General features: G+C 35.6%; 1 protein-coding gene across 1 annotated transcript in view; it reads left to right on the top strand.

Moving 5' to 3' along the window:
* The first annotated feature begins 7,244 nt into the window (after window positions 1-7,244).
* LOC124641986 (protein Skeletor, isoforms B/C) overlaps window positions 7,245-26,390 on the top strand; it is a 41,607-nt gene continuing 22,461 nt past the window's right edge. Inside the window, exons 1-3 of the mRNA XM_047180274.1 lie at window positions 7,245-7,679; window positions 21,180-21,411; window positions 25,439-25,550. Coding sequence (XP_047036230.1) covers window positions 7,604-7,679; window positions 21,180-21,411; window positions 25,439-25,550 — 420 coding nt within the window. The 5' untranslated portion in view covers window positions 7,245-7,603. The remainder of the gene's footprint in view (window positions 7,680-21,179; window positions 21,412-25,438; window positions 25,551-26,390) is intronic.

Below are 26,390 nucleotides of genomic sequence, written 5' to 3'. Positions count from 1 at the left end.
CGATTAAAAAAAATCTTTTACCTTTAGAAAGTTATAGAAGCTGTTGATTTGCATCCGTGCCATATTCAAGGACGTAATATTATGCTAATGATTCTCGACCCAAATCAACAAAAAAATTGGTATGTAATTCTTTTTTTATTTTTTTTTTCGGAATTCCTTCAATGTCATCTAGCCGTATTTAAACTTGGCGCGTGTGTTACTGGCCTTAAAACCGTGCTGCGCCATCACACAAACGCAAACAAAGCACACGCAACAATTATTCATCATTCATAAAATTGCAATTGACCAAAAAAGCAGTGCATATTAGCTATTTCCCATATTGTATGGCACAAATGCAAATCAACACCTTGTATAATATAATGCATAACTAACAAATATAGGCTATATTGTATTCAGGTACGGGAAATAGTTTCCCCCCAGACGCGATTTTTTGGGTGAAAATGTTGGTTAAACAGTAAAAATAGTCATCAATAGTCATTATCATCACAGCAACAGGACGGATTTTCAAGAACACTGGTTCGAAGTGGCCTGCGTCCAGCATCTAGCCGAAACCGACATTAGTTAGTCGGAACAGCTCGTTAGTGGCTATCCTATGCTACGTTTTTTTCCGCGGTTTCCACTAAAAGCATTTCTCAGCCCCATCATCGGTCCCAAGCTCAAACTCAAAATCATTCATTCAAACTTGGCTCCAAAACAGCATTTTTCGAACGTCTCATACTCAACTGCCCCAAAAAACGGCGAGATTGCATCTACCCAGGCCATGTACTCGCAACTGACCAGATATATACCCTTTATTTATTTTCAAATGAGTTATTTGGACGATATCTAAACCCGAATTAACGAGTAGGATTCCTCGCAACAGTAATAAACAGACACCCACATAATGACAGCTGAATGGCTTCTAAATGTCATGCTGTCAGCAGCATTAAATTGTATTCCGAGAAGCAATAAAAAATTAACTTTGGAACAAAAGGTCAAGATAATTTTTTAAACTTTTAGTTACTTTCCTACTGTGTTGAAAAAAAAGGATTTTTTATAAACTGTATTTTAAAACATTCACATTCAACATTAATTACATATTTCCGCGTTAATTCATAAAGACAGCTTGATTTCTGCCCACCCCTTCCCTTCAAGCGTAAATTATTATAAAAACCTATATACGTTCCTCTAGGTACGTATGTGTGGCGTAGACGCGTAGCGCCGTAGCACCGTAGCGGCGTAGCGGGCGGGGTCTACGGTTACGCAGGGCGGCGTAGTAGGGTGGGTTGCCAGAACTAAGTAGGAGTTTTAGTTTTATTTTCATTTTATTAGTTTTTTTTTTCGGTTGCGTAGTTTGTAATTTTTAATTGAGTTTTTATTTCTGGTTTTGGGATTTGTATGTTTTGGTAGTTATTTTATGTTGACTATAATTTTATCTCGGAGTTTTATAGTTACGAATTGCCATGGTGCCATTATACCCTGATATTGAATGATATCAATAATACCAAGAATTTTTGCTACTCCGAAACTTCTCAATCCCCGAAAATCGTGGATCGTAAAAATGTCACCTATCCAACCGCAATCCACATATAACTGTAAAACGATTCACAATTTCGTCTACCTCCGTCAAATACGTACGAGTTTTCACCGAAAGATTTTAATCCCACCCAAAAAAGCTGGTAAATCTCCCTTCAAAGTGTTTCCACCGCCAAAACTGCTTAGTACAAACCGGGCCGCGGCGCGGCACGCGCGTGTAGCGCTCTCCCCGACACACGCACACTACAGTAACCCACTAATACATACATACACACACTAAAAACCATATAAAATAAAAAACAAACAAAAAATAAACTGGTGTCGTCATCAAAAGAACGTTTTCAAATCAAATTTCGAAGAGTGTTTGACAGAATTGTCAGCAAAGAGAATTGATTTTTTTTTCGTGCGGTGATTTCGGTTCGATTTTTGAAATAGTTTTTTTTTGTTTCTGGATTTTCTTGGTGTGCTGTAGATACTTGGATAGTTGAATAAACAGAAGAAAACTTCTTTTATTATTCCTGTAAAAGTGTTACAATAATACCTAGACCGGATTTCATTGACCTTTGAGTTCATTTATTTTAATATTAAATATTTTTTTTACTTATTGTTTTGTTGGAATTCTTTATTATTGAAAGCATTAAAAAATGCGTTATTATAGATATTACAATGTAATATTTTTTAAGATTTTCCATCTTAATCATAATTAAAACGTCTATTCTTTTAATATCCACACAGACAATACATTGGATAACATAGACTATAATTTACACCAAAATTACAAAATATTACAGTGAAACTAAAGGAGTTCTTATGCTACATTTTTTTTATTCATATTATGTTTCATTCCTTATTTACTTACAAATTCATATGTTTTATTAATCAATGATTATAATAAGAACCAAGTAATTCTAGTGTATATTTGAGCGTGTAAAACATTTTACAGTACGAGCCCAATATGGCGGTTTGCAGCAAGAATTCGGACGCAGAGCTTTTAAAGTGACGTGCAATTGTGTGGCTAAAGAAAATGTTACATTATTCCTTGATTTTTACCTTCTTTTTTATGTAGTTAAAAGGGGCTTTTGAAAACAACAGAAGTGTTGTGTTGAAGGTGCTTTACAAAAATGCAAGCAGAATACCTTTAATTTTATGGTTTTTATTGGTTGTGATCTTGTCTACTTGGCACATTTAACGAGTGAAAAAAACACATTTCCTCGGTATATATTTCAGGCTGGAGATGGAGGTCTGATCTGTACCTAGGTTTAGGTATTGAAAGCTAAGTGCAACTGCTGATTTTCAATATAAAAATACAGCATGCCAGTTACTTACAAGTAAATAAATTCCAGTATGCCGAACTAGTTACACCACAAGCATTTCTATCGGTTTTACCTCCATATCGAAGAAACAGGCAGCACAAAATTATCTACTCCCTAATGCCAAGTTTTCTTCATACATACATATATTGCACATAATAACTATTTAGCATGTAACTAAATAATATTCAAACTTTGTTACTGATTAAGATAATAACAATGACAAAGAATTTAAAAGCCAGCCACCTTTACCGAAGCCGATCAATAAAACAATAAAAAAAACCCTTTAATTACCAAAATGAGTCCTAAATACAGTCTAAAAGCAACAATAGTAGTAAAAATTGCAGCTTGCACAGAAGCGCATCACGTTTCGGCTAGTCGTGCGATGCAGTCGCCTTGATGCAACGATGATGCAACGGTGAACGGTGCATGTAGCGATAGTAGAATTACTTAATGCAATATTTGGGTCTTCGTTTTTTTTTGTTATTTAATACCTACTTTTGAATTTTTTGTTCGTGCTCTCTAGATTGAGGTAGGTATCATTTTACTCGTGTCTTAATAACAAAAAGAAAAACTGTGATTGAGAGTACTACTCAACTTACATTTTAGTTTTTCCATGTGATAATTTAAAACAAACCTTTTTATAGTTAACGATTAATAATTTAAAATGCGGTTCTTTTATTTACAAAAGAATATACAAAGGAGGTTTTTACATTAATATCAAAATGCATAATTCTCAGTAAAAATACTATTATGATTTTTTTTTATTTAAAGAATTATAGGTATGATCGGTGTAAATATTTTCACGTAGGTACCTTATGCAGCGATTGCCCATCAAATCATGATTCAATATTGATTTTAATAAATCATTTGTTTTCTTAACAGACGCCTCGACTCATTAGCTTTATTTACTGACTGTACACAATGTAATCGTCAAGGTTATATTCTATTTATTTGAAGATCTTTATTACTGGGGCGGAAAGTATTCGGTATGTCTAACAATCAAATTGTGTAATGTAAGACCGAATATTTTTAACAAACAATTATTAAAGAAATAGCTATTTCCTGCGGTTTCACTTACAACCAATGAATTCGAATTCCCATACCCGGATAAATTATAACCTAAACCACCCAGGGATAGTGTCGACCCGTGAAGTATCGAATGATTCAAATCTGTATTTGTTTATGTTTCATAGTTTCGGAACTTTACAAACTAACACAAATCCTCTGCTAATTTTATTGCTAATAAGGCGTGCATTATCTAGAGGCCTGTCGAATTTTTTTTTTAATATTCCTAACAAAGTAATCGTCAATGATACTGGGAGTTTACCGAATTAAATGTTGAACTGACAGTTAACATAATAATACATATACGGATATACAAAAAGATAAATATGTGGTAGGTGTTAACATTCTAGTACCTACTGAGGCAGTGCCTAACAATTAATCTAAGCTAAATTAAAATATTTTTGCGGAAAATATTCGGTTATCCGATGTATAGGTTATTTGTAATGTTCGCTTTAGATAGGGGCACATATAGGTATATAACAAAAAACTCAAAAGCTTATTTTTAACGACTTGTCACAGCTGATTAATATCCACTGCTGGACAAAAGGCTACCTCATACTGGGGAGATTTACTCACCGGTCATGCGTGCTGGTGAGCGAAGTATAAGATAATTTTTAGCTTCGGAGGTGTTGCTGCCCATCTCCAAAGAAGGCATTTAAGATTCCACTTGGTGCCGTGTAGTGGCTATATTATCCACATAGCCTCGTTCCGTTTTCAGCAGGGCGAGGTTGGCAATTGGGGCAGGACGATGTTGACCCACGTTGTCTTAAATTATTATATCTAGCCAGAATTTTGATGGCAGATCATTAAATGACCCCTCTCGCTGTGGGTGCAGCTTGAGGGAGTATCAAACTCTTACTGATTAAAACCCACCATGTTCCTTCTTAAGCCCTTTATGTACCAGGGCCACGGTAACTCTTTCGAACAATCCCGCAGCTCCAAGCAGGCTTTGGCCTTAGTGACCCAGACTGACATATAATTTCACATTTAAAATATCATTAACTGTTACTGTTACAGCCTTTTTATCGTCCCACTGTTTGGCTGCGGCCTCCTCTCACATGGAGAAGGATTGAGTATTAAGCACCACGCTTGCTCAATGCGGGTTGGTACTAAATTAAATATCCTTAAAAGTCAGACAATCATGGTAGGTATGTGACGTATATACGAAGTTAAGGTCAAAGGTACGCTCACACCCACACATATACACATTCATACATTATCTATGTAGTGTATGTGTACATGTGTGAGTACTTGGAGATAGTTTCGATTCGTACGATTAACATTGTGACGTCACTTCGCACGATGAAAGTTTGAATTAGTAAATTACGAATTTTTGTTTTGTTTTTGTTTTTTGAGGAACTTTTGTTGATGGAAATAGCTGGGGATTCTAATTTTATCTTGTAGATACACAGACTCTAAACTTATGCGCTGCATATAGGTATTTTTTTGTAAATCAGTTTTGCTATTTCAGAACGAAACTTGTAACTTTTTTCACTATTTCCTTATTCCAGTACTTTTTACTATTTGGATAATCCTATTGGTGCTATTTCAAAGTTCAAGCTTTCCTTACAAAACAAACAACCTTTTATAATTGGTCAACGCATAAAAAATAGACATGCAGACTGAATTACTACTAAGTATTTATTCCATAGTTTTCCATTAAAAATTATGCATTTAATAAATAAATGAATATAATGAAATCTAGGATAATCTTTGCAAATATACAAATACAAACAATATAAATCTATGTGGGTTCACTGGGTTCGTCCACGTGGGAGATCAAAGGTCACCGACAGGCGTGATGAACAAACAACTGTTTTAAACGTTTTATTGGAAACTGTTGCCATTTTCACAGAAATATTTATAAAATTGTTGCATATTATGTATTGTTATTTATTTTGTGTTGGATATGGAGTGGGAAATTCATTAGTAGGAAAGTTAAGTAGGTACCAGCTTTAATTGAAGTATTTACATATAATATTTACAATAATTTTAAAAAGTTAAAATAAACTTATATAAATATACAACTTAAAACTAATACACTAATAATATACTATTACATACAATACACAACAAAGCACTTCAGCAAAGTCAGTTCCCATGTTAGAGCTGCTAAATGTGTTATCGGGGTAAAAGAGCTAAAATAAAAAACCTGCTAGTGTAAAAGCACTGTTAAACCGTGGAAAATAAACACAAAACAAAACAGTAGCTTCACTATAAGAAAGAGAACTATATAAAACACATGATTATTCGAAATTCCCACAACCTCTGCAGTTACATATATACATTGTAACTTGTACGTATCTTGTGCAAGTTACCCAATACTAAGTTACGGAACAGACGTACATACATACGTACTTACTACTTGCATAGTTAGATCACATTAATTTCCTTGTGCGGCGCAGTGATGTCTGACTTACTGCGTTTTCATTAAAAGCTTATGGATTTGGGAATTCAGGATGAAATTAAGGGTAAATGTTTGCTACTTCGATAGAAGACGTTATGGGTAGGAAAGCCGAGCTCTGTTGCTTATGTCATAATTTGAAGAGAGATGAGAAAAATTAAAATTTTGAAAAATATCACCAAAAACATAAAATTCTGTAAGGCGAAGGGTTTTTGCATGGAAGCCTCATTAAAAACAATCAATCTATCGAATTGAATTGCTATGATAAATTACATTATAAAACGTCTATTTTCAACTTAATCACCTTATGAATGAGAAACAAGCAATTGAAGGAATAACAGCCATTCTTAAATTGGTCACATAATTTCATACAAACAAAAAATCCTTTACAATACCTATTTGTCGTAATTACGAGACTATTATCAATAAAAAATCATGATTCCCGGTTTTAATTTTGCTAATAGTACCTATAATCTCTAGTTTTACATGGCGTCGTATAATTAATTAAACTTGATAACCTTTAGCAAATTAACGGAATAATATAACTAAATTCATTATTGTAGCTTCATTACAGAATCATTGCTTTTTAACGACAAAACAGTCACGAATGTAAGTAGTTATTTTAAATAAGGTTTTAGTATAATAACAGTTGAACCGAAACTTTTGCGTAATGTCATGCTTTGCTTGCTTGCACGATTTTTGTCGCTTATGCAACATTATAGTGTCAACAAACCGTTTGCAAAGGGGAGCTTTCGCTAATAAAAAAACACGAATTATACGAAAAATAAGGATAGAAACGACGCACCAGTTTGTTTGAGAAAAATAACAGTGTTCTTAAATAATTTCTACTAGCTCTTGAGTACTTTACTACCTAGTAAAGTATCTAAGAGCTATGTTGTAACAAAGTTCAATGAACTCTAATCCCTAACGAATCCCGACAGATTTCAGTTCCCATGTCGACCCAGCACTCAGCCAATTCAAAACCAAGACTGTACAGTAACTCCGACAATAAATAGTTCGTAAGTTGAATGAAAAACTCAAACAATATCGCGAATGTGACTGATCATAGTGAAAGTAAACAAATTACACAATCAGCGTTTAGAGCGCGAGTGAAAGTGTAGTCTGTGGCGCGCGGCGGCTGAGCGCGAACGTCACCTGCGCGTTTAAAAAATCAAAACGTCAAAGTCAAGATTACGCGCCAAAATTACTGCCAAGTTTTTTTTTTGTGTGTGGAGTGAGTTGTGTAAGAAGGTTTCGGCGGTGAAGGCTGTGTTGTTATAGCTAAACCGCCCCTAGCGCTCGGCCAATGGCGGGGAAGGTGCCGCCCCCGCGGGGCTCGTCGCATGTTTGCTTCGCGGTTACGCTCCTGATACTCGCTGCCGGTAAGTCCAATTTTTTGTTGTTGTGTTAAGTTTCTTTTTTTTTTGAAAGCTAAGACCTCTTTGAAAAGTTTGGTGTTATAATTATACGGGAACGTACCGATCTTAAAAATATATCGTGTTCCTTTAAACTTTTTTCTATTGGTTAGATTTAATCATAATTTTTCAAAAAACAAATATTTTTTTAATAACACATTAATTTCAACATGTCATTATAAATTGGGACAAATCCGAAAATACTCTACAGTATGGAAACCCTACATCAAATGTCAATCTGCACCAAAAGCTTTTCCAATACCTACGTGTCTAAATAGTTCTGATACCTATAAGATTTTATATTTAGTTCATTCATAGTGATACAAAGGCCTTATAAAGTTATTTTAGCGAAACATTCTTGTTTGTCTATCAGTTCATATCGACCCACTAGTCTAGTTTTGCCAAACCTGTTTATTTCTATATGGGAGTCAATAACGTATTGCATAATTTGGTTTCTCGTAGGAATATCACGTTTATTACATAACTAGCTTTCGCTCGTGGCTTCGTTTTCATTGATCTCATAAAAATACCTATACCTACCAAATAAAAGGTTCGTGTACCTACACTTCACGTCAAATAATTTTGTACTCCAAAGTTCCTAGTGACTTTAAAATCGTCAAATGTCTATGCCGCTCTTAATGAAAGCTAATTAGAGCTTTATACATTTTGACTCTTTTGTAGTTACTATTAGCGAACTTCGGACAAGCAAAATACCTCAGGGAGAAATCATAGGTATCATATCCATTTATTTTTAATCCGCCATCCATGATAAAACAAACAAAACTACAGACAGATTTCCACAATCAGTAGGACATTGAAATCAACCTGCTATATTTTATGGTCACTCTAGTGTATGTTTGTTCTGTGTCTGTTTAACGTTCTGAGAACTGACCAGACCAAGCCTTTATGACATTTTGGATTCCTGGTAAAAGCTATTGAATCGTGGGCTGAAGTTCATTACATACCTAGTGTGAGGATGATCTGTGTGTTAACATTCAAAGTTAGCTTAAATTGTGCATGTCACTGTTTAAGCCAAAATGATTGTGTGTAATTTGCGTGTATTGGCGTCGACGTGTTGGTCCAGAATACCAATATAGGGGTTTATTATAAGCACGAACAGCGCTCTTCCGTAACACGAAGAAATTTTCAATGTCGGCAGCATTGCCCCACATACGAATTAACACAATCGAATAGGACATCATCATCCTCCGAGCTTTTTTCCCAACTATGTCAGGGTCGGCTTCCAGTCTAACCGGATGTAGCTGAGTACCAGTGCTTTACAAGGAGCGACTGCCCTATCTGACCTCCTCAACAAAGTTACCCGGGCAACCCAATACCCCTTGGTTAGACTGGTGAATTCCATAGGATATATGACTATGGAAATGACTAAAATCCACTAAACACGCCGTGGCACCATTGGTGAGAGATCTTACCTTTTTGACAGCGTACGCAGCAGAGCTTAGTTCACCCGTGAGCCGTGAGGCCAGTTATTTGTATTTTCAACCCATTGAATTATGAACAGTAAATTATATGTAGTAATCATTAATTCTGGTTAAGTAAGCCAAGATCAAACGAGCAAGGATTACCAGTTAGCTTATATAGATCACTTATTATATCTAGAATTATTAGTTGGTTAACCTTTAAAGTGATCATGATCACGTCATTTATTTTGAGTCAAACCGCCTGTCAGTATATTATAGTAAGGCAATGAAAGTTTTGCTTTATGAAGTAATTTAATGTAGCTATATATTTTCCAAATTCATGTAAAAATTGGAAATCTAAACTCCAATATAAGTACTATAAGTCATTATTTTGTGCACTGAATAAGAGGTTTCTTTGATATAATTATATAACGCAATATTATTATGTGATTACTGGGTATACCTACTGAACAAAAAGTTTCATCTCTATAAATTTATTAAAGCTACAAAAAACCATAGGATAAATGAAGTTTAATCCAAAATATTCAGCTAAAGGTTAGGTCCGTTGGACTTAAACTTTTTGGGGTCCATTGTACCTTGACTTTCAAAGGGTTACCTTACGAGACAGGAGTGAGCGCTAAAATGCAACTTTTTGTGGCTTTGTTACGTTTGAGTTTCCCAGAGGGACGGGAGTAAACACGCTGTATTGCTTCGGAAAGGATACTTTTGTATGAAGTACTTATTTTAAATAGAATACATGTAGGTACATATATTCTGTAGGCATACATGAGATTCTAATTGTAGCAAATAATTAGGTCGGATAACAGATGGTTTTATTAATGACACACGAAAGGATTTTATGGCAATACTTTTGGGGGAAAGAGTACCAGTTGTTCTAAGTCTTTTGATTCATCATCATCGTCCTATCTGTCCATCCAAATTTTATTTGAGGTCGGTGCAGCATGTTTTCATCTTCCCTAACTCCACCTGAAAGAGCCTTCGTGTACATATTAACAAATGTCATCTAATCGAGATAAAAATATACAAAAATTATTTTAATTACATCATTTCCCCACAAAACCTCATCATAGTTTTGAATGAGACTAGATTGCTAGACATCAAGATCCGGTAACTAAACGTGACATGTTCAAGGTTAATTGTTCATCTTCTGATCACTATAAAAACCTGGTAAGTTGTGCGCAAAATGAATTCGCGTACAAACATAGGTACATTGTATTTGGCAAGAAAAGAGTACGCATTTGCGCACTGTTGTTATTTTGCATTTTGGTCACTTTAATGAGGGTAATGTGTTGCAAGGGTACATTAATTGAGGATGTCAGATAGGCTGTCGTTCCATATAAAACACTGGTATTCGGGTGCATCTGTTAAATTGTAAGACGACCCCAACATGTTGAGCTAAAACTAGGCAGACTATGAAATTGCCAGTGTTTTCTGAGGATCCCAAATAAGCTTTCATTTGTTTGTACAAGTTCAATCTACATATGTCAATCCCTACTAAAATTATAAATTCGAAAGTAACTCTGTCTGTCTGTCTGTTACGCTTTCACGTCTAAGCCACGAACTGATTTAAATAAAATTTGGTACAGAGATAGAGTTGCCCTGGAGGAGGAACATAGGATAGTTTTTATCCCGGACTTTTGAAGAGTTCTCTTGGAAACGCGTAATAACCGAACTCTACGCGGGCGAATTGCAAGAATGGCTTTTCTCAACATATCTAGGTCTCAATCGGTGACTTCTTCGAGAACCTAAAGAGGCCAATTCCTGGAGAAATATTCTTCGTTAGCAACAGTAAGTCCCAGTATGTTATCAAGAATTTCCAAAGCAAATCGTGAATTTCTGGAATCTATTCGTTTGTACATCTGAGCTGTTATTGTGCATTGTCATAGTTTTTCATGGGAAGTTCTCCACGGTGTGTTGTGGCAACACTGACTCAAGTACATCTGATATAGTAGAATGGTAGATTTTAATTCAATTGTTTTTGATTGTTTTATTTGTTAAGCGTCTCTTTTGTTGCTGTGTGAATTTGGTAGTTCATCTTAATTTGAGTAAGGTCATCTGAAAGGACCGAAATTATATAAGGTTAGTACTTTTAAGTACGTTGAGAAAACATTATAAGGATTAAGCTTGACAAGCGGATTTTTTTTACCGAAATTGCAAACCTATCTTTTGCAATTAATTTGTCGTTTGAAAAATGTTAAGATCTAAATGCACATACATACGTATTCGTATGTAGCAGACTACTGATATTTTGATAAGTATTTGTGGATACCATAGAATTATTAAAAAAGAACTGAATTGATCATATAAAACACACGTGACTTAGAACCTATACCAGTTAATTCCATAAAACAATAAATCTGAAAGCCACAGAAGTATATCGGGTCTATAAAACCGTATGCAATATGCAGTAAATCAGAGGAAACTTAGATTTGCTCTCACGCGCACCGTTACTCATTCCTTCCTATTCCTAACTATTACCGAATGGATTGAGACGACGGGTACGAACGTGGGTTTGATCTTAAACTTACTTATATTCAGTAGTTAGAGTTAAAAGGACTTATTGATAAAAGTTTAATGTGTGGCATTGTAAGCCTCACGAAAAATAATTATCGTCGAGGTAAGTTAAGAACTTACTACTTATCAAACATACTGATATAACCCCCAAATCAAAAAGTATACTCCAAATACTTGCTTAATGAAAGTCTGCTTAGTTTTACATTGTTTATGGGGAAAGCATTAATCAGGATCTAATATTTGGGAAACGATAATCAAATCATAAATGTTTCCATCAAAGTATCACGCCTTCTAGACGTAGACGTAATTTGTATTCAAAAACAAATATTTCTCATCAATCTCACATATACACAGATAAAAAAAAATAATAATAACTAGGAATAAAAAAATCACTTCTCCGCAAAAAATCACGTGACGATCGCCATCAGCTTATTACGGGCTCATATCAGCCACATCTTTGAGGGGTGTAAAGTGCAGCACAAACACAATACTGTCTAAACTGGGGGGCGGCTCCCCCAACACCCCCAACCCCCAACACACCCAACACCCCCCGGCTCCCCCGGATAAACATGCGCGCTGCTTATAAACTCTGCGAGGATATTGAGGACGTTTAGTACAAGTCAAGGTTCTGCAATTGTTTTTTTGTGTGTGTTGGAGTAAGTATTTTTTTGGTGTGCCTAGTCCTTGGATTGGTTATTGTAGATATGCCCAAAACATCTTGTTTCCAAACACAACAGATATTTTTCTGTGGCGTTTCGATGGAATTTTTTATATTACGATGAACTTGTCTTGCTGCAGGTATAAATTTGCGTCTTCTCAGAAATCTCCAAAACCGCATTTGGTTTTGTTTATTCTAAAAAAAGCATGTTATTACGCATGTTGTTTTAAAGACTTGTTTATAAAGACCACAGCTAAACGCAAACTGACACCATCAAAATCCACAATACTACCAAAAATTACGTAAACCACATTACTATTCCACCCAACACACAAAAAGAGAAAACTGCCATTTCGAACATAGCAACTCTCGAACGTATCGTCCTAACATTCAGAGCTAGGGTGACCATCCTTAAGACAAATGACTGGGGTGCATACACTTTAGTGTCCCAAAGAGAATTTCGTTAGGAAACGTTGATTTGATTGATACAACGAGATCATGGGATAACTGGGGTCCGTTATAGATTTTATGCGTTCCTCTTGGGTGCTTGGTCACCCCTTGTAGCTTACGCTGCAAGAACGAGGGGTCTGATTTATCCATGTTTTTTAAAAACGTATTTAGGGTTCGAAGTAGTGTAGGACGTGCTTTATGAAGCCTCTTTAAAAGAAACCTCTGTGGTGGAAACTTTTTAACTATTAATTGGTAGAGCATTGACCTCATATTAGAAACTATAATTAATACGTTCCGTAAGTTCCGTTTTAGATAGTCCCCGTTCTGTATACCACTTCCTTACATGTCCCATTTTATAGTCATAAATAAATACTTACATAGTATCAAAATATTGTAAATACAGAAGTTTGTATGAATGGATGCATGGATGAATGTTTGTTCCTCTCTCATGCAAAATCTTTTGTATGGATTTTGAAAAAACTTGACAGATATATCAGAATGATATTTTTTATTCGGAAACGGGAAATAGCTCCTTCGAGACGCGGGTGGAACCGCGGAACAGAGCTTGTGATAAATAAAATATCCAAGTAAAATTAGTAGTTTCAACCGAACACTCCATACAAAAGCACTCAAATTGCTGGCCACATCTCATCTTTTCAACTATCCTACAAAATTTTTATTACTTAACGATCAAGCTGATCTAAAAATAATCCAGCTAGCCATATCGTACAATGCTAAGTGCAAGGCAGGAGACCACAAAGGTCAAGAGCAACCACCTTCCATGTGAGGTACGTTCACTTTCAACCTGTTGAACTGTATGTATGTGTTACACCATATTTACTATTATTATGAAATAGAGAATAACGAATACCAGGTTTTTTACGAAGAATAAGTATTCATTAATATAGCAGCTTTTTCACGTAAATAATTGCTGGTCTGGGCTGGCACTGTTAAGGCATTAAGCGCCTGGCCATTGATATAAGACCGTAACAGAGCTTCAAGTCTTTGGACACATAATACAGCTACAGTTCATGTTCGTCTCTCTATGTATGTTTATATGAAGTCAGAATAAGTTGAAATCAGTCAGATAGACAGAACAACAAGGCCATGTAATATTAAGCAGCATTCACTAAGACTGAGAGTAGCTGCCGAAATGTACACATTAGATAACCGACTAACTAACGTGACTCCTTAGATAACTTAATTCCCACAAAAAGGGCAATAATAAAAGATACTTTAGATTGACATAAATCGCCCATAGCACAGTTATTCTTGACGAGAATCTTCGCTATAAACACCTACAGATCCAAATGTGAAACAGTAGCGCAGACCTCTTAAAATTTTACGCGAAGAGAGCTGTTAACGCAAACCTTAGGTTTTATTGCCCTATTCGCTTTTATTTGAATAGAAAAGGGTTATTGGGTTGAATTCATATTCTTAAACGCGTACTCCGAGGAGAGAGCTACCGATGGGTTTGCGCGGGATGGTGTTTCTTGAGTATTTAAATGTGTATTTTGGAGATGGCAAGATAGGTTGCTTGTATCTTCGTCTTCAATGATAGAGTTTGTATGGGAGTCCTGCTTTCTATTGATCTTTTCCTTGCTATCGTAAGTCATCATATCACACTCAGATTTTAAACTTAAAGGCTTTGGTTGTGTCCGTTTTTTACGCAAAACGAAAGGATTTGGTTGAAACTTTGCAGTATTATATAAGGCTTATGATTGAGTTTGCTTCGACAGCTATATAGTATTTGTCAGTATAATCATAATCATCCCATGTATTCTGTTCCAAAACTCTATTAAAAAAAAATACAACTGCAGTCTGTATAGAATAATGAAGTGCCTTTACAAAGGTTTGCAAGCTCGCTTCTACTAAAAGTTTGATGTTATCTATTGCTATTAAGCCAAGCAATGATTACTCCATCCTAAAGTAGGTAATACTTACCCAAGTGGGATGCAACATGTAAAACTGAGATTGGTGCAACATCCGCGCATTCGGGTAATCAAAGTCACGGTTGGGTGACGCGGTCACTGGCCCGGGAGGCTGATGTTCTACCTATGCTAACTAACCTTCTAATATTATACTACTAGGTATATATTAGGTAAGCTGAAGAGTGATCTTTTTCGATAATTTCAAATATTTATCTTTTTTTCTAACTGCTCCTAACGTAAAGTATCAAACTAGCACCTAATGCCTACAACCTCCTTATTTATCACAGCTATTTCCGAGACAGTAACTTAACAACAAACTGCCAGCTAGATAATGTTTATTGACGTACACTGCCGTGCAGGCAATACTGCGCAGTGTTGACTGTGTACAATGTAGTGCATATGACGGGAACAGCTTAGAATGGGGTAGAGAGGAAAGACTAGTGGTCAGATACCTTGTAACTTAATGGTTGTTTTTTTATAAGCATAGAAGTAAGTAAATAGTAACGATAAATAAGTACAAGGAAATCAATAAAAAATAAAATAATTGTACTGGGTTTTATTGTAAGTTTTATATAGAGGGGCTCTTGGCTTAGAAACAGTAAAATTAATGGCCGACTGCAAAATAATATGAAAAAAGCTAGGCAGATAATTCTTCATATTATTTGGCAAATTACATGGTCAAGTTGCTTGTAGTCTTGAGCGCTCTTCATTTATTTCATTGTAACCTATTATTATAATTAACATAATTATGTAAAGTTTTCAACACAACAAAAATTTCCTACATTCTCCAGTAGGGATTATAAAACGTAGCTAAGTATAAGAAGTACAGTTATTTGTGTATTGTCGAATATTTCCACCCGGTTGATTACAGCACTCATAAGTGAGAGGGGTGGGGGGGGGGGGGTGTATTGAGTGCGTCTAATCTCCGCTTTTGTGGACCAGAGATTGAAATCGTCACACGTCTTGTTTGGGATATATTGACTTTTGAACACAAAATGTGCTTAGTAACTTCATAATAATAAATAATAAGTCATAGCAAAGAAGATAAATGAGTGATGAAAAAGTGTGAATTCCTTCTATTAATGATTTCTAGATATCCTATGTAAAAATAAAATTAATATGAAACCAAGTGTAACGTTTACATAGATAGAAAATAGACACCATATGATGGCTGGTCAATGAAAAAAATATAATTGAACACTTTTCTATAACATTTCCTTTTTCACATGTCACGAAGTTCTATATAACACGATGCAGAAAAAACAAAAGCTATCTACAAAAACTAAACCGTCAACCGCCGAGACATGACTGAGACACACTCGTATCGAAATGGCGAGACAAAACTGTATTAAGTGTGTGTTGGGGTAGTTCCCCCACCCGGGGGGTGGGGCGGGGGTATATTTTAATCGGTTATGTTTTGGCTTTGGATAGACTCGTGTGCGTAAGGGGTGTTATAGTTTTGTTAGACTGAGGTAAAGTGAACACTATGTCTTTGATTTTGTTGTAACGAGTGTGATAAAAATTTGTTAAGTTAAAAAGGTAATCTAAAATAAATATGCATACGTTTTGAAATCTTGGTAAAATATCAGTCATCAGATGCGCTGCCAAATACTGTAAGTTACTGTTTAAAATATCCATACCATTCAATCAAACAGCCTAGCCCTTCGACCAATAGCGCCATTTACTGTATTTCAATATACATAGAAGAAAAACAGTATTTCTAAAAGAAATACCAAAACGAACGCAAGACAAACCAAAAATGCAAGTACAAAAATATTTCAGAAATCACCACCGCGTCTCCCCCAGCGAGCCAACTCTCAGGGGTTGCGTGTGTCAATCAAAATATCCCTTAATGGGGTGCCAGATTCCGCTTAGGATATTAGATAAATACGGGGCTGCCCCTGATAATGATAATGCCGTGGGGACGATACGGAAATGTTGGGAAGACACGTTTATCTTCTACTGAGTTATGGCGTAGCGTTTTAGGGTTATTGAAGGGATAAATGATGGCAATTTTTCTTGGGATAATAATAGCACCTGAAAGTAGGTGGTCATAAAGTAATTGAAAACAGCCCTGCATGTAAGTTTTAGCACTACTTTGCAATGTGTTACATACCACATTCATAAGTTATTTAAGTTATAATAATTATTTTGTTATATATTTGATGGAAAAGAAAACTTTGTGCTAATTATTATGTTTGTTTTTGATCTGCTACATGATGAACATTTTCCAAGTAATTATAGATGAAATTCAAGAGCCATCTATGCAATACTGAGAATTTACTGATTAAACGTGGTTACAAGCCTCGTAGGTATCTTCTTTTTCAAGTATCTAAAGCCTTATCCAGAGAAATGATAGAGCAACTCAAAGTATTTTTTTTTAATTTCAATTCGGAATTTACAGGCTCTCATGAAACGACTCGAACTAGGTTCCGCCTGTGATTTCACCCGTCTGCTGAGTGAAATATTTATCGATCTTTCTATCTTGCACATGGATAAAAGTAGCCTATATTTTATTCTAGGTATGATATGAGCTATATTACTGAAAAGTTTCATAAAAAATCATCGTGTAGTTTTTTTTTTGTGAAAGAACAAACATAGATACAAACTTTTCATATTTTTTATATTATCAAAGATTTTACTATTTCACATGTTAGGTAAACTAAAAAACATACAGAACCTCCTTTATTTACAGTCGGTTAAATACGTACATTTCTATACGAAGCGAGAGTTTCTGAGTAAAATTAATCCCGTTCAAGCCGCTAGCTTAATTCCACCGTGGGAAAGTAGAATTATTTCTTCATACTCATATTTCGTATATTTTTCACGTACCCACGATCCTTTGGAAAAGGTTCATTTATATGTTACTTTTATAATACTTTTGTATAGGTATGTGGCTGTAAAGGTTTGGTGCACATATTAGTATTAGTAAACCGAGTAAAGAAAAAGTTAAAATCGACTTCAGCAAAAATTCAACTGAAAATTTAAATTACGTTTCTCGTTATGTAATTTGTTTTGGAGTTTTCCGTGCTGTTTCTTTAAAAAAAAAAACTGTGTTAGTAGGTACTTTAAATTCTATACTACACACACATATCTTAATATTCATTTTATTACAATTACATTACATTATATAATGTAGAAAAAAGCCTAAAAGGTATAGCTTCCTAACTGAACTTTAAATTAATTACATGCAAATAAACAAAATTCTTATCCCTTAGATAAGAATTTTGTTATAAACAAATTCTTATCCCTTAGATAAGAATTTTGTTTACAAGTAACAAATACTTAAGTAAGTTATTTCTAACTTTAATAAGATGTCTACCTAGAGCAAAATATTTCTACTTAAAGAGCATCCTTAGAGTAAGTTCTTCGAAGAGAGCTTATTAAAAATATTCATAACTTATACTTACCCACACGGAGTAAGGAAACATGAGCAGAGATGCCATAATGCAGACAGGTCAGGCGCCTTCTTCTAGCTCAAATATGTACTACTAGCTTCTGCCAGCGGTTTCACCCGCATCCCGTGGGAACTACTTCCCGTACCGGGATAAAAAGTAGCCTATAGCCTTCCTCGATAAATGGGCTATCTAACACTGAAAGAAATTTTCAAATCGGACCAGTAGTTCCTGAGATTAGCGCGTTCAAACAAACAAACAAACTCTTCAGCTTTATAATATTGGTATAGATGGGCATGACCAAAACGATCAGATACGAGTGAGCTAGCGAGGCGTTTGGGTTCTTTGAGACATCTGTCAACGATTTTTGGTATTACAAAAAAATATCGGGTCCAAAGAAGGCTTGTAAGAGCGAAGACAGTAACGTTCTTCGTCCCTCGCATTTTGGCGGACTGCTTTCTTAGGAGATTTTCCGTTATGGCACCTCCGATAGTAATTTGTTCTCCATGCTTATGTATCTTTGTTTGTATGCTGCTTCACAATTTAACATGGGGTCATTGACCTCTATACATTACGAGGTAACTATCTTAGATGTTCTTATTGTATAACACAATGAGTTACTATATAAGTAGGTTGTGTAAGTTTGAGTGTTTAGAAAACTTTGGCCGTGACTATTAAGTGTACCTATTTTATTTTGTTGACTGGTATATCGAAAAGCTATGTGGGAACCGGCTGTCATATGGGCATGTGATGCGGAGGAATGATGGATCATGTTGAGAGGAAGGTGATGAGTATGAATGTGGATAGATATAGTGGATGGAAGGGACTAAGGAAACGATGCACGGATTATGTGTAAGTCAACATGGCGAGAAAGAGTGATATGAAAGAACACAGAAGAGCATGGAGGAAGAAAACGTGCTACACCGATCCCAAATGAAATTGGGATACTGACTTTTAGAAAGAAAGACACTAAGATATAATGATTGTACAAGTAGTATTTTTTGGCGAACTCCACTTGATAAGAAGATTAAATCAAATATGATTTTACTAGTTGATTTTATCTTTACATAGGATTTGAGTTATGTATTTCAGAGCCTCGATTAATTTAAGGATGTCCAATATCATCTAGGTTTATTTTTAAATATCCAAACACAGTAACTTCGTTAACAACAGACACAAAAACTCGTAAATGCGAGCTAATTACACTAAAAAAAAAATACATTAAAACTGTAATCAATCAGTTTGTAATTTACGAGTTTTCCTCGAAACCTTCCCGTCGCAGCCATGGTGACTTATCAAAACGAACATCCGTCTGCTAATGGAATCGCCCCCCCTGATCGATCGCAGCTTTTGAGAATATTGCTTTGTAAAAAAACTTCATTTGTATTCATTGCTCATTCTAATCTAGGCCTTATTGTTAGTGAATTAGGTTTTAGAATCGAATGATGGTGTTGAGGAGTTAGGACGTTTTGTTGGGGGCTTGGGGCCCCTGGATTGGGAAGTTGTTGTCAGTCATTATGCACGGGTGTATTGTCAGTATGGTGTCACCAACTGATGAAGAAGACGATTGTTAGCTGTTCATGAGTTACTGCCGAACAATGTTTTAGCGAATTCCCTTTTTGCTTTACAATTTTACATTGATAAGAACTTTTTCAATTAATTTTAGGGATGCAACAATGTTTCTTACGCGTCTATAAATTATGTTTCTTGTAATCTGCGGTTTCTAAAACCTTCTAACTCCTTTGATTTTCTCTACTTGTCGTTTGCACCAATATCCATGGCATATATTGCGTGTAAAAAAAATATGTAGGTACCTTCGATATGTCTATTTTTCGAAGCTATTGGCTACAGCGATGTCCATTTTGCGAGTACTGACTTTTTTATTACTTTTCCCTTCCATCCATATGAATATTTTTCAAAATCCCAAATTGGAACATAGGTAGTACTATATTCGTAACAAGACTGATGAATGTTTGATAAAAATCGTTCTTGCAGGCCCGTTTCAGTCGTCCCACGCAAAATATACTTTAAACTGTCTGACTTTCGACATTTTACCGAGGAATGACGTTTGTCGACTATTTCTGGAGATATTAGAACTCTCTAGTTTCTATAGAGCTTGAATTTCTATAGGTACTTCTAGGCAGCGTGGTCAGGTTGACATTTCATAGTGAGATTTCTTTAGTGGCCTCTATAAAAATAGACCAAGTCTGACGAATAGGCGCGATGACAGGGTCAAAAATGTGGTTCTAATCAGTACTCTGCAAGATGACAAAAAATATTGGACGTCTGGTTAGATATTTTCTTATTTTGCTTAAACATAATACTAGTGGGTCATGTGATGTCACGTCTAAGTACCTATTACCTAAGAGTGACAAGTTACAAAATTCAAACACGTTATATCTTCGTTGTTATATGTGGCAGAAAAGAAAAAAGGGTTATCTAGAAGATAGACTAAGATTTTTTTGAAAAAGGCTTTATCAAGGCACAGTGCTATATTTCGAGAGACATTTAATGCCCTTCCACGTGTATCCTGACGTCACTTAAGCCGCACAAGTCTACGTCAAACATCCCACTGCAGTTTAAACAGAACACTCCGAGTGGGATGCAATGCAACTTTCCTCTCACAAACAATTTACTATTTTCAGATACTATAAATCCTTAATTATTCGAAGATTAAATGACAAGTCTAGTTAATAAGGTACATATTCGGTATTCTGGCCAAAAATGAAATATTACAAATTAGATTTACATGACTTAAGATGAGAAGAACGCTTGCAATAAAGCAGCATATTTATCTTCAATCCATGTTAGGCCATTGTAAAGACAAGGCCTTTAAATAACTTTGCATTTCCGAAGTTAACTATTTGGTTCTTCCCGCATACGCATGACAGACGCGTTTTACTATTACAAAGACATTACTGATCAACTTCAGACACGCAAAGCTTCTTAACAAGATTTGTACGATCACATGAAGTCAAGTGGCTAACTTCAGAAATGCATCTATTTAGCAGGAACTGTACCTATAACTTTAAATATACATACGAACAAAATATCTCAATTCCACATCATCTTTCCAGGTCCAGCAACATCACGTCGTCCGGAGCCCTACTACGGACGTCTCATAGGCCGTCTCACACAGTACGCCCACGGTATCCGGGGCACAGTGTACGCAGTCGACGAGAGCACGGTATACGTGCGAGGGTTCGCGTACGATGGAACAGGCCCTGACGCGTACTTCTGGGTCGGGGATACGCCGCAGCCCAGCCCTGAGGGCATATTAGTGCCGTATCCTGAGGATTATACTTCTAGGTTAGTTGGTTGATGTTTTTTTGTTTTTTTAATCGAATGCTACGCAGGATTTGAGGGCAGGCATAACAGTTTTATTTTTGACAACAGTGACACTAGTTTTGGTAACAGTAGATAGGGTATTTTTCTTGAGGAATGTGTAAAGATGTTTAATCTCACGAAAGTAGGTGAGCTATTCTTGTATGTGTGTGTGACTTGGCGATTCGGGCAATACTGAACGCTCCCGAGCTTGCAACACACACACAGGATGGTCAACTCACTTTAGTGGAATAGGTTACATAAAACATGGTACTATAGTTGTATGTTATGGTTTCGTACCATAAAAAAGAACTTCTGAACATTGAAAGGTTAGTGTAATCTTTCTTAAATAAAAAAGACCTTATCATAATCGTAACGCGCTACCCGACTTATGTCAAACCATTTCTATGCTTAGTAGACGCTACAAAAAACACGTCCTTGACAAAACATCAAACTTTCTACATGTAATTTGATTGTCAGTTACCCAACTTGTCCACCTGGTGACAAACACACTGACACGCCTATTGTATAACGGTGGAGTTTGCTTCATTGACAAAGTTCTCAATAGAAAGGTCAGGGATTCGATTCGAAGCTTCATCGACGGCTGTTGCGAACCTGCTTAAGTTTCTGGGCGCCTGGTAACTTGTTAGCAATCATACGGGAAATGGTAGGAAGGTAGAAATGATGGGGTATGGGGTTCGATACCTGGATGATAAAAAGGTTTTTGTTTAGTTGTTACGGACCCATGATGGTTACTTTGATATTCCCATTACACTGGGTGTGTTTTGATGATTAAAACAACACGATTTGATCTCTTCAAAAAACAAAAAAGAAACATTGGTAAGGAACAAGTTGAAGAGGTCAGATAGTTAGCCGCTTCATGTAAAACATTAGTACTTAGCTGTATACAGTTGGACTAGAAGCCAAGCCCAATATATGTAGTTGGGAAAAGGCTAGGTTACCGAAAACCGAGAATATGACTTTTCTGATGGTCGAGAGCTTTCTCTTCCTTAGAAATTCCCACAAGTGGATATTCAATCAATATGGACTAGATATATGTATGAGGTCTTCATTACCAGGAAATACACAAAGAAAATCAAATTACCAGAATTCAACATCAATACTGTTTGAAAGTATCAATACATTGTAAAATATTCAATTCCTAGAAACAGCTCTGACTATGTTTATTGAGCAAACAAAGCTTTGTCCTTTATTTGTATGTATTCATTAGTTTCATGTTTAGATTGGCTGTGATATTCTTTTCATGTATATTAGTATTTCAATGGAAATTGAATTCATTTGTTAGTGTATATGTTATAGGGATAGAATGTTATGAGGGAATAGAGAGTGCATTTGTGTCAGCACTATATGTCCTACGCAGTTGCTGATCTCAGAGAGACCAGCCGCCGTAGCTGACAAATCAAGTTCAAAATAAAGTTGTAATTAACACTGAATCTCTCTGAAACTCTTTTTAATTAGTTATCTTATGAGACCATTGCCCAAAATATTTTACATTTCAACATGTAGGTAGTACCAAGGAGTCGATCCAGCTACACTTATTCAGCATCCGCAATTTCAAGCGATCATCATTCATCCAACGCCCAAAAGATTACATTCAAAATTGTAACATCCATTAGCATATTGTCGTATTTCCCTTCACTTGTTAATAACATTCTCTGTCATTGTCCCCTTCCCCCTTTCCCCCTTTATTCATCGAAATGCGTCACATTCGTCTCAAGTCCCCAAGTCTTAGCTTAGTATTCAAGGAACGAAAGCGAAATAAATACGTTTTGCGATCCCCCAACCTTCCTTGTTGAGGACTAAAGTATTCCCAGCCTTTTTATTTAAATAAGTTTAAATTAATTAAGTTAAGTGTTGCCTTTTTTTCCTCAATTGTAGTGCGCTTTGGTGTGGTGTTGTTAGCTTCGAATTGTTGCTAACTGACAAACAGAAAATAGGTATTTTTTCGTATGAAAATTGGATGAAAATGAAACCGTAGGAACTAGTTACTAAAGCCAAAAACATATGCGAGAATATGTTTTTTTTTTAAATCGGAAATTGTAGTTCCTGAGATCACTTTTATACAAAAATATTACCTACTTACCTATCACACCAGTATTTTCAAAACCCGTATCTACGAACAACGGTACAAGTTCTAGTAAACTATGTATCGACAGTGTAGGTATATGGTATGGCGAGTGGTAACGACTTTAAAATCAATAAAATCGTGTCAAAGCGTTGTGACCCGTTAACTGTCACATGTTATAGAAGTAACGATTATCTTCTATACTGTGAGTCTACAGTTAAAAACCTTTCGGTCATGAACCTAGATTTTTGGGTACAAACGTATAAAGGAATTTTAATTCATCCAAACTTTTAGCTTTCTAAGTTCCATGAAATTTTGCGAACGTGTTCGAGGAAACTTTGGATTGGTTTTTTTCAGAAAACGTGCGGTTTGAAAATAAGAATAGTTTATTATTAATCTTGATGAATATGGGAAACACATTTCCGACCTCTAGTGATACCTTATCAGTGAAAATTAAAGCAAATCGACAAAAGAGACCTCCTTTTATTGCAAGCTGTTAACAAAATTGCAAAGCAACTTATCAACCTAGTACATATAATAAAGCAACTAAGATGAAATTCCTCTATAGTATTTTCTTCTCTGCTAAATCGTTAGACATAAGGTATTATTGACGCTTTGACGCCGTAAGTCGATCATGATTATCTTTATTCAGTACTTTTTGATAACCTACTATGTTTACTTTAAATTGTTAACTGACAGTCCCTGTACAATAATAAAACAATCAGGCAAATATCGAATTTCTACAAAAAATTCACAACAATGAATAAAACATAACACAAAGCTATGCAAATATCCGAATTCCCGGCACCCTATTAAAACATCCTAAATATATGTTAGGGGATGGAACGAAGTACAAAACGTCGCCTAATTTGAGGGTAGCGTCGTAAAAATATGAATAACACAATACTAAAATTGTTTAGTAATTAAATAAAGATGATTGTAGGGAGACGTAATGGCGCCCTAACGGGGACACACCTCCCTCATCACGCTGCCGCAATCGTTAAGGAAATCAAGGATTTTCTTTTCTTTTTGCTGGTTTTTTTTTGTCCTTTTGCTTTTTTTGTTTGTATCGATTTTTCTGTGTCTTTTGTATGTTGTCTGATATGTATGTTTAAATATTTTTTTGTTTTTATCCGACAACCTTTGATACCAAAAATTCTTAGTCGGATCGAGAATCGAATCAATTATAAATTTGATGATCTTTATTTGTTGATATTATAATTATAAAGCTAAAATATTATAAAGCTAAAGAGTTTGTTGAGTTTGCTTGCAATTATCTCAGGAACCACTATTTGAAAATTCTTTCAGTGATAGAGTAGATAGCCAATATATTACTACTTCAGAACAATAACTTTCCTAATCAAGACCAAGTTCTCACAAGAGACGTTATTAAGACGTCCATGTGCAATTTCAGCGTACGAAGCAAATAAAGAGCTCCATATAGCGTGGGACTTGTAAAACGTAACAAAAGGTCGTTTGCTAACAAATCGCTGTTCATGTAGGACATAGCACTCCTCTGTGTCCTACAGTCTCCTAACGAGAGTAAACTATTCCTCGTTTATTCTACAGCGGCTTACAATTTGCTCTTCTTCAAAAGGATGTAGTTGGTCTTTGAGTTTTATAAAGGTTCTTGTAGTAAATTCTTCGAAGTATATGGGGTGAATGTGCTGAGATTTGGGTAAGGTAAAAAGTAGAGTGTAGCCTTCCTCGATAAATAGGCTAAGTATCTAACACTGTAAAAATATTTCAAACTCTTCATTTCTTTTTGCAACTATGAGTTACTACATGGAGATCTTAGCAAAATATATGTGCGTGTGTGTATTTCAAATTGGTCCTGTAGCTCCATAGCTCGTCAGGAAACAAACTCTTCAAACTCCTCAGATCTTTTTTCAAAGGTACTAATATAATTTCTTTCTCTATTTCCAGAGACCCCCCAATCCTGACGGCTCACAGTAACTCAGACATACTCTTGAAGCTGCCGGGGGGTAAGCGACTGCGGGACATCAAGTGGATCAGCGTCTGGTGCCGAAGATTTACTGTAAGTACATCTATAGCTTTTATTGTAATTTTTTTACCCTTTCTATAGTCCCACTGCTGGGCATAGGCCTCCTCTCACACAGAGAAGGATTGAGCGTTAATCACCACGGTTGCTCAATAATGCGGGTTGGTGATTTCAGACTTTAAGGTCCAGGTTTCCTCGAGATGTTACCCTTCACCTTTAATCAATCATTAATTATAACGAACATTTTGTTTGATCCAATAAATAGATAAACTCTTCTTCCCAAATTCGCTCAATTTCTTGTAACTTCGCCATATTATATTTGCCGATATTGAGTTCATGAAGTCATCGAACCCATGCCATGAATGGATCGACCCATCAATAAATTGGACTGGAATATTTGGGTTGGGTTTCAATCATGGTTTTTAAATTATAAGACCTTAAAGTATTTTTATAACAAAACAATAATTTTGTTAGTTGTTAAAAAAACCTTAATTCCTTAAAAACGTTTTTATGTGATATTATATTTTTTTAGAAAATATTTTCGCATTCCATAGCAGTATTCCATGAATTCTATCATACGTATATAGTTACATACTCCAAATGATTACCGCCTAATATACGCAAAAACGGCTACACCCGCAAGTAACAACCGAAACAAAATATCGATTGCTTTGGCGCGCATGCTTACAACTTTCGCGCCAAAATATGACGTTTGGCCGCCATTGCTGGATTCGCGACACGCTATTGGTCGCCTTCAGCATCAATGGATGCGTTCGCTTGATGTTAATTTGACAAGAATAGGATTTTATATTTTGAATTGTGCGAGTAACAAGGAGGTCGGCAAATTGATAGTAATTGACAAAGATTGATATTATC

This window comes from Helicoverpa zea, chromosome 23, assembly GCF_022581195.2.
Source record: "Helicoverpa zea isolate HzStark_Cry1AcR chromosome 23, ilHelZeax1.1, whole genome shotgun sequence".
In the NCBI taxonomy this organism is placed as follows: Eukaryota; Metazoa; Arthropoda; class Insecta; order Lepidoptera; family Noctuidae; genus Helicoverpa; species Helicoverpa zea.
The sequence above is the reverse complement of the archived record's forward strand: the minus strand, read 5'-3'. Positions and strand labels throughout refer to the sequence as shown.